This window comes from Mandrillus leucophaeus, unplaced genomic scaffold (assembly GCF_000951045.1).
Source record: "Mandrillus leucophaeus isolate KB7577 unplaced genomic scaffold, Mleu.le_1.0 Scaffold119, whole genome shotgun sequence".
Taxonomy (NCBI): domain Eukaryota; kingdom Metazoa; phylum Chordata; class Mammalia; order Primates; family Cercopithecidae; genus Mandrillus; species Mandrillus leucophaeus.
Genome location: NW_012100209.1, coordinates 3,389,849 through 3,398,721, shown reverse-complemented (window position 1 = coordinate 3,398,721; position 8,873 = coordinate 3,389,849). Strand labels below are relative to the sequence as shown.

The 8,873-nt window shown below is 37.7% G+C and overlaps 1 protein-coding gene across 1 annotated transcript in view; it reads right to left on the bottom strand.

The window, feature by feature from the left end:
* Positions 1-8,873, bottom strand: part of C7 (complement component 7) — an 86,087-nt gene that overhangs the window by 9,268 nt on the left and 67,946 nt on the right. The window contains exon 15 of the mRNA XM_011966362.1: positions 1,825-2,016. Within this exon, the coding sequence (XP_011821752.1) occupies positions 1,825-2,016 (192 nt within the window). The remainder of the gene's footprint in view (positions 1-1,824; positions 2,017-8,873) is intronic.

The following is an 8,873-nucleotide window of genomic DNA, read 5'->3' as shown; positions in this document are numbered from 1 at the left end:
ATTTTATATATATAATGTCTTTAATGTCTTTGTGAAAAAAAATGATAGAATTACCTACCCCAAAGAATTTTTGCATTTAAGAAGAACATAGCTTTGTTACTTTACAACTTGGTTAACCAAATAAACACACTTTTAAGGTCCACCAAAGTATGTGCTTTTGCTATTTTCAAAGTAAATTTCTTCCCATCAAGACTAACTACAGGGACAGTAGGAGAAAGTGAGGAATTAATGTTTAATGGATATAAGGCTTCAGTTTTGGAAGATGAAAAAAATGCGGTGATGGTTGCACAGCAATGGGAATTACTTAATGCCACTGAACTATACATTTAAAAATGGTAAATGTTATGTTATGTATGTTTCACTACAATAAAAAAAAAAAAAAGACTAAATACTAGAACAGCCAACATTTTAAAACATCAACTTTGGAGGCTGATAAGTCTTGGATTTTTTTGTTTGTTACAGGCTTGGGAGTAGTTACTATTATTCACATCTTCAGAAAAACACACAGATCTGAAAAACATCCTTAATTAAAACCCACTTTAATAGAATTTTCTACTGGGTAAAAGAAACTTCATACCAAGCTGTGCCATAAAATAGCTGAAGTAACATTTTAGACAGACTAGTCTACAATCTCATTTGGAACAAAAGTGCAACCTCATCAACTGTATATTGTTCTCTTTCATTTTAGAATTATAAGTACTGGTTCATTACTTTAAATATCCCAAGTAAACTCATGTTTATACTTCAGTGTTTACAGAACACAAAACAACTGTCCCCTGAGATGGGGCTTTGATAACTTAAAAGCACATCAGGACAGGCAGGAAGGGCACTCCAAGGACTTGCGCCTTGCCCATTGTTCTGCCTCTCATCCACTTAACATCACAACCCATATCTACCATCAGTATCTGAGTGTTCCATACCCTGCTGCATGGAGAACTTAGTTAGAAACATCTAATTCATCTCACACCATCACATATGAAATCTAGTCCTTCATCCTCACTATTAAAAATAAATTTCAGTGCTTAATTAAAAATCACATACTAGAGAGATAACATCAATAAAATAGTATGCAAGTGAGTTTTTCTTCATTCTCATTTTTGTCACAAATATAATATTTTCCATTTATTTAAAAAATGTAAACAGAGAATAAATGGGTTATTTTCAAACAAATCCATCTCATCTAAAATTACCTCTAAAAAGAAATAATTTGGCTTTCTAAACCCTTTCTACCTTAGGTTCTTAAAAGACCATTTTTTAAAATTTTATTGGTGTTAAAATACTGGATTTTTGGGTTTCCACATTAAGAACAATTTCATGAATCACAACACTTTTCCTTCAATAATGTCTACTTTAAAGTGTTAAATAAAAATGCTTTCTAAATTTTCAATTTCAGAAATACTGATAAACTCTTTGAAAGTCCAAAAATGAAACATACAGAACTTTAAATAAATTATGATCTCAACTCTGTACTTAAGAAAAATGCAGAGGAAAAAAAATCAAGAGGAAACAACAACAAAAAACAGGATTTAAAAATCTTTTATTGTCTTGGCACCATAACAGATATAAAGCTAATCTTTCACAAGGAGGGTTTAAGTTAAAAGTTTTAGAATCACCAGGCTATCCTTGCCTTTCTTTACATTCATGAGCCTTTCTGTGCCATGTGAAGAAAATCTGCTACTCAGTCTACAAGCTGACCTCCATTTTAGGGAGCAAGAATGGAGGGAATGACTCACAGCTATGGAGATACAGTACCATGAAGGTCGCCACAAGGACTCTCACTTGCCTGGGTACAAGTGTCCTTGGATAGACACAGAAGCCACTCACCTTTTTGTACACAGCGGGCATTCTTCATCTCAGGACTCCACTTAAGGCTGGAGCCACAGAGAAATGTTGAAGGACCTTCTAAGGACATGCCACCTGAACAGGAAACAGTCACCTTCTCACCAACTGTGTAGAAAGGTTTTTGGGGGTGACTCTGTATGCCATCCATCAGTACAGGTAGAACACAGGCAATTTCTAAAGATAAAAGAGAGCAAAATATAAGGGTCATTGCTCTCCTAAACCATCTTTTTAAAAAGGCTTATGTGATGCTGATACGCTTGTTCTGCTTTTTCATATTAGAGGACAAGGAAGAAGACGTGAGTTCACTGTTAGGGTGGACTGAAAGACATATCACACAGAGCCTGGCATGTAATTGACCAATGAATAACTAAAACCAAAACAGCTCCCCCTCTCCCATCCCTCCCCTCAAAACGATGTGACAACTTAAAATGAACAGCCCCAGTAGAGTCCTCATGCCCAGCCTACTGTTGAAACCAAACTTTTCACAACTGTCACTTATTTCTGTACTCTAGTGATGTTCCATCAGAATTTTCCTGGGCTGTATTCATTTCAGTTTCATTAACTTTCATCCAGTTAGATATTTTGCCATCTGAAATTATTAAAACACCACTTTTATTTATTTATTTATTTTTTAGGGACAGGGTCTCTGTATGTTGCCCAGGCTGGAGAGCAGTGACTATTCATAGGTTTAATCAGTGTATACTACAGTCTCAAACTCCTGGGCTCAAACAAGCAATGGGGAAAGGATTCCCTACTTAATAAATGGTGCTGGGAAAATTGGCTAGCCATATGCAGAAAACAGAAACTGAACCCCTTCCTTTTACCTTATACAAAAATTAACTTAAAATGGATTGAAGACTTAAACATAAAACCTAAAACCATAAAAACCCTAGAAGAAAACCTATGCAATACTGTTCAAGACACAGGCATGGGCAAAGACTTCATGACTAAAACACCAAAAGCAATTGCAACAAAAGCCAAAATTGACAAATGGGATCTAATTAAACTAAAGAGCTTCTGCTCAGCAAAAGAAACTATCATCAGAGTAAACAGGCAACCTACAGAATGGGAGAAAATGTTTGCAATCTATCCATCTGACAAAGGGCTAATATCCAAACTCTATGGGGAACTTAAACAAATTTACAAGAAAAAAACAAGCAACCCCATCAAAAAGTGGGCAAAGGATATGAACAGACATTTCTCAAAGGAAGACATTTATGTGACCAACAAACATATGAAAAAATGCTCATCATCACTGATCACCAGAGAAATGCAAATCAAAACCACAATGAGATACCATCTCACACCAGTTAGAATGGTGATCATTAAAAAGTCTGGAAACAACAGATGCTGGCGAGGATATGGAGAAATAGGAATGCTTTTACACTGTTGGTGGGAGTTTAAACTACTTCAACCATTGTGGAAGACAGTATGGCGATTCCTCAAGGATCTAGAACCAGAAATACCATTTGACCCAGCAATTCCATTACTGGGTATATACCCAAAGGATTATAAATCATTCCACTGTAAAGACACATGCACATGTATGTTTATTGCAGCACCATTTATAATAGCAAAGACTTGGAACCAACCCAAATGCCCATCTATGATAGACTGGATAAAGAAAATGTGGCACATATTCACCATGGAATACTATAATGAGTTAACGTCCTTTGCAGAGACATGGATGAAGCTGGAAACCATCATTCTCAGCAAACTAACAGAGGAACAGAAAATGCATGTTCTCACTCATAAGTGGGAGTTGAACAATGAGAACACATGGACACAGGGAGGGGAACATCACACACTGAGGCCTGTCAAGGGATGGGGGAAAGGGGAGGGAAAGCATTAGGAAAAATACCTAATGCATGCGGGGCTTAAAACCTAGATGATGAGTTGATAGGTGCAGCAAACTACCACAGCACATGTATACCTATGTAATAAACCTGCACGTGGCCGGGCGCGGTGGCTCAAGCCTGTAATCCCAGCACTTTGGGAGGCCGAGATGGGCGGATCGCGAGGTCAGGAGATCGAGACCATCCTAGCTACGGTGAAACCCCATCTCTACTAAAAAATACAAAAAAAAAAAACCTAGCCGGGCGAGGTGGCAGGCGTCTGTAGTCCCAGCTACTCGGGAGGCTGAGGCAGGAGAATGACGTAAACCCGGGGGGCAGAGCTTGCAGTGAGCTGAGATCCGGTCACTGCACTCCAGCCTGGGTGACAGAGCGAGACTCCGTCTCAAAAAATAAATAAATAAATAAACCTGCACGTTCAGCACATGTATCTCAGAACTTAAAGTAAAATTTTTTTTTAATTAAAAACTCCCAGGCTCAAGCAATCCTCCTGACTCAACCTCCTGAGTAGTTGGGATCACAGGCACATGCCACCACACACAGCTAAAGCACCACCTTTAACCTGGCAGACATAAAAGTGTTCAGTGTTCCCTAATTCTTCATCCATATTCTTTCTCACTCAATTACATTCATTAGCTCAAATTGCTTACTTCAAAAAAGAACAGAGAAAAAGAAAAAAGACACATAGTATAAACAGCAAGTCAGAATTCACGATTAAAAAAAAAAATCTCGCTAATATCTCTAACGGACTTTGGACAATATTCTACAAAGTATTGCTGTATCTTTACAGCATTGTCATCAGAAAACCCATTCATTCATTTATTCATTCAAAAACAGCATTTGATGGATGCACTGAAGGCTTTGACTTCACCACAATGAGATACATCACTGTAGCAAAATTGAGCTAGTACCCCATGAATATATACAAAAATCCACAGCATTTTTTGAGTGCCCATATTTTGCCAAATATGTTGTGTACTGCCTGGGACACAGCAAGGTACAAGTCACATCTTATGCCCTCCAAAACTTCATAATCTAGTATTGAATTAGCTTGTTTCCAATGCGTTTGCTGTTTTAACAATAAATCTCCTACCAAGACAAACAATAGAAAGACTGTACAAAATGAAAAGGAAAAATATTTCTGAAAGAATTGGAGCACTAACAAGGCAGCGTAAGTTTGAAAGTCCAAGATTTCAGAGAGAAGGGAAATCTAATGTGGTGATTACATTTACATTTGGTAACACATTTTTCCTTGAGGTATTTGTAAATTAAAATAAAAGAAAAGAAAATATGCTGAAAAGCTGCTAGACTGAGGAGAAAACTTTAGCTCAGAGGCTAAAAGGATAAAAAGTTTTTAACAGTCTGACAGGACCAGGGTTTTAAAACTTAGAGTACAGTCCTGTCAAAAAGAAGGGGCCAGGTAGAAAGCCCATACCTTCAGTTGGAATCCCTTAATGGCCACATCCTTGGAATAGAGATAACCCAGACATAAGCCATCCTCGCTGGTTGCCATGAACAAAAGTTAGTCTTCTCTAGAGGAAGATAGCATCATCCAATTTTTAAATTTTCATATGTAAAGTATGACATTCAACTAAAACTAATTTAACATTCAAAAAGACAATAATTGGCCAAATTCTAACCAAAAAAAAAAAATAGAAACAGACTTAGAGTAACAGACTTATCTAAATAATGAAATTAACAGATACAGGCCCTGAAACAACTGAAATTAATATATTTTTTTAAATGACAAGATGGAAAATTACAACAGAGAATTAGAAAATATAAAACAGTAAACATAAATGTTTGAAGTAATTAATGTGTTATTTACTCTGATTTGCACATATCAAAATATCGCTTAAAAATATTTTAAGAAAAAATTTTAATATTTTAATATTTTTAAATATAATAATGTAAGATATATGCTCATTCATTATAATAAATAGACCACATTAATGGAAGATATTAATACCTAATAGGGAAACTGACTGGGAAGTAAGGAAGTAGATGGGAGCTCTCTGTACTTTCTACTCAATTTTTTGTAAGCTAAAACTGCTCTAAAAATGAAGTTATGAATTTAAAAATTCACTATGCAATAACAAAGTAGACAAATGAAACCTCTAAAGTTGAAAAATAGCCAGGCACGATGGCTCACACCTATAAACCCAGCACTTTGGGAGACTGAGGCAGGCAGATCACTTGAGCTCAGGAGTTTGAGAACAGCCAGGGCAACATGGTGAAACCCTGTCTCTACTAAAAAGCACAAAAATTAGCTGGGCACTGTGGCAAGCATCTATAATCCCAGCTACTCAGAAGGCTGAGACAGGAGAATTGCTTGAGCCCAGGAAGCAAAGATTGCAGTGAGCCAAGATGGCACCACTGCACTTCAGGATGAGTGACAGGGGTAAAACTTGTCTTGAAAATATACATATATATAAAATTGTTTTTTAAGTTGAAAAATAAAATTGATAATATTTCAAACTCTATAATAGAGTTCTTAAAAGGAGATTATAGAGAAATACACAGATAATTAATAAATTGGAAGATAGGTCAATTAAAAATATTTAGAATGAGGCCAGGTGTGGTGGCTCATGCCTGTAGTCCCAGCACTTTGGGAGGCCAAAGCAGGCAGATCACTTTTGGTCAGGAGTTCAAGACCAGCCTGGCCAAGATGGCAAAACCCCATCTTTACTAAAAATACAAAAATTAGCCAGATGCAGTGCTGCAACCTGTAGTCCTAGCTATGCAGGAGGCTGAGCCAGGAGAATCGCTTGAACCTGGGAACGGAGGTTACCGTGAGCCGAGATCACACCACTGCGCTACAGCCTGCACAATAAACTGTAACAAATAAAAAATAATAAAAAGAAAAAGAAAATATTTAGAATGAAACAGAGGGGGAAAAGATGGAAAACAAATAAACAAAAAAGGACATTAAAAAATATAATGGTCGGCATGCCCAAGATGGCCAAATAGGAACAGCTCCAGCCTCCACCTCCCAGTGTGAGTGACACAGAAGATGGGTGATTTCTGCATTTTCAACTGAGTTGCAGACTGACACTTCACACCTCACATGTCAGGGTACACTCCTGAGATGAAGCTTCCAGAGCAAGAATCAGACAGCAACACTCGCTATTCAGCAATATTCTATCTTCTGCAGCCTCTGCTGCTGATACCCAGGCAAACAGGGTCTGGAATGGACCTCAAGCAAAATCCAACAGACCTACAGCTGAGGGTCCTGACTGTTAGAAGGAAAACTAACAAACAGAAAGGACACCCACACCAAAACCCCATCAGTATGTCACCATCATCAAAGACCAAAGGCAGATAAAACCACAAAGATGGGGAAAAAGCAGTGCAGAAAAGCTGGAAATTCAAAAAGTCAGAGCGCATCTCCCCCTCCAAAGGAATGCAGCTCATCGTCAGCAACGGAACAAAGCTGGATGGAGAATGACTTTAACGAATTGAGAGAAGAAGGCTTCAGTCAATCAAACTTCTCAGAGCTAAAGGAGGAACTACGTTACCAGCGCAAAGAAACTAAAAACTTTGAAAAAAGAATGGATGAATGGATAACTAGAATAGTCAATGCAGAGAAGACCTTAAAAGAACTGATAGAGATGAAAACCATAACAGGAGAACTACGTGACAAATGCACAAGCTTCAGTAACCGACTCAATCAACTGGAAGAAAGAGTATCAGCGATTGAAGATCAAATGAATGAAATGAAACAAGAAGAGAAGTGTAGAGAATAAAGAGTAAAAAGAAATGAACAAAGCCTCCAAGAAATATGGGATTATGTGAAAAGACCAAATCTATGTCTGATTGGTGTGTCTGAAAGTGACGGGGAAAATGGAACCAAGTTGGAAAACACTCGGCAGGATATCATCCAGGAGAACTTCCCCAACCTAGTAAGGCAGGCCAACATTCAATTTCAGGAAATACAGAAAACGCCACAAAGATAGTCCTCAAGAAGACCAAGTCCATCAGACTAACAGCAGATCTCTCGGAAGAAACTCTCCAAGCCAGAAGAGAGTGGGGGCCAATATTCAACATTCTTAAAGAAAAGAATTTTCAACCCAGAATTTCATATCCAGCCAAACTAAGTTTCATAAGTGAAGGAGAAATAAAATCCTTTACAGACAAGCTAATGCTGAGAGATCTTGTCACCACCAGGCCTGCCCTACAAGAGATCTTGAAGGAAGCACTAAACATGGAAAGGAATAACAGGTACCAGCCATTGCAAAAACATGTCAAAATGTAAAGTCCATCGATGCTAGGAAGAAACTGCATCAACTAGTGAGCAAAATAACCAGCTAATATCATAATGACAGAATCAGGTTCACACATAACAATATTAACCTTAAATGTAAATGGACTAAATAGTCCAATTAAAAGACACAGACTGGCAAATTGGATAAAGAGTCAAGACCTATCAGTTTGCTGTATTTAGGAGACCCATCTCACGTGCAGGGACACACATAGGCTCAAAATGAAGGGATGGAGGAAGATCTATCAAGCAAATGGAAAACAAAAAAGCAGGGGTTGCAATCCTAGTCTCTGACAAAACAGACTTTAAACCATCAAAGATCAAAAGAGACAAAGAAGGCCATTACATAATGGTAAAGGGATCAATTCATCAGGAATTCATCCTAAATATATATGTGCCCAATACAAGAGCAACCAGATTCATAAAGCAAGTCCTTAGAGACTTACAAAGAGACTTAGATTCCCACACAATAATAATGGGAGACTTTAATACCCCACTGTCAACATTAGACAGATCAACGAGACAGAAAGTTAACAAGGATATCCAGGAATTGAACCCAACTGTGCACCAAGCAGACCTAATAGACATCTACAGAACTCTCCACCCCAAATCAACAGAATATACATTCTTCTCAGCACCACATTGCACTTATTCCAAAATTGACCACATAGTTGGAAGTAAATCACTCCTCAGCAAATGTACAAGAACAGAAATTATAACAAACTGTCTCTCAGACCCCAGTGCAATCAAACTAGAATTCAGTACTAAGAAACTCATGCAAAACTGCTCAACTACATGGAAACTGAACAACCTGCTCCTGAACGACTACTGGGTGCATAACGAAATGAAAGCAGAAATAAAGATGTTCTTTGAAACCAATGAGAACAAAGATACAACATACCAGAATCTCTGGGACA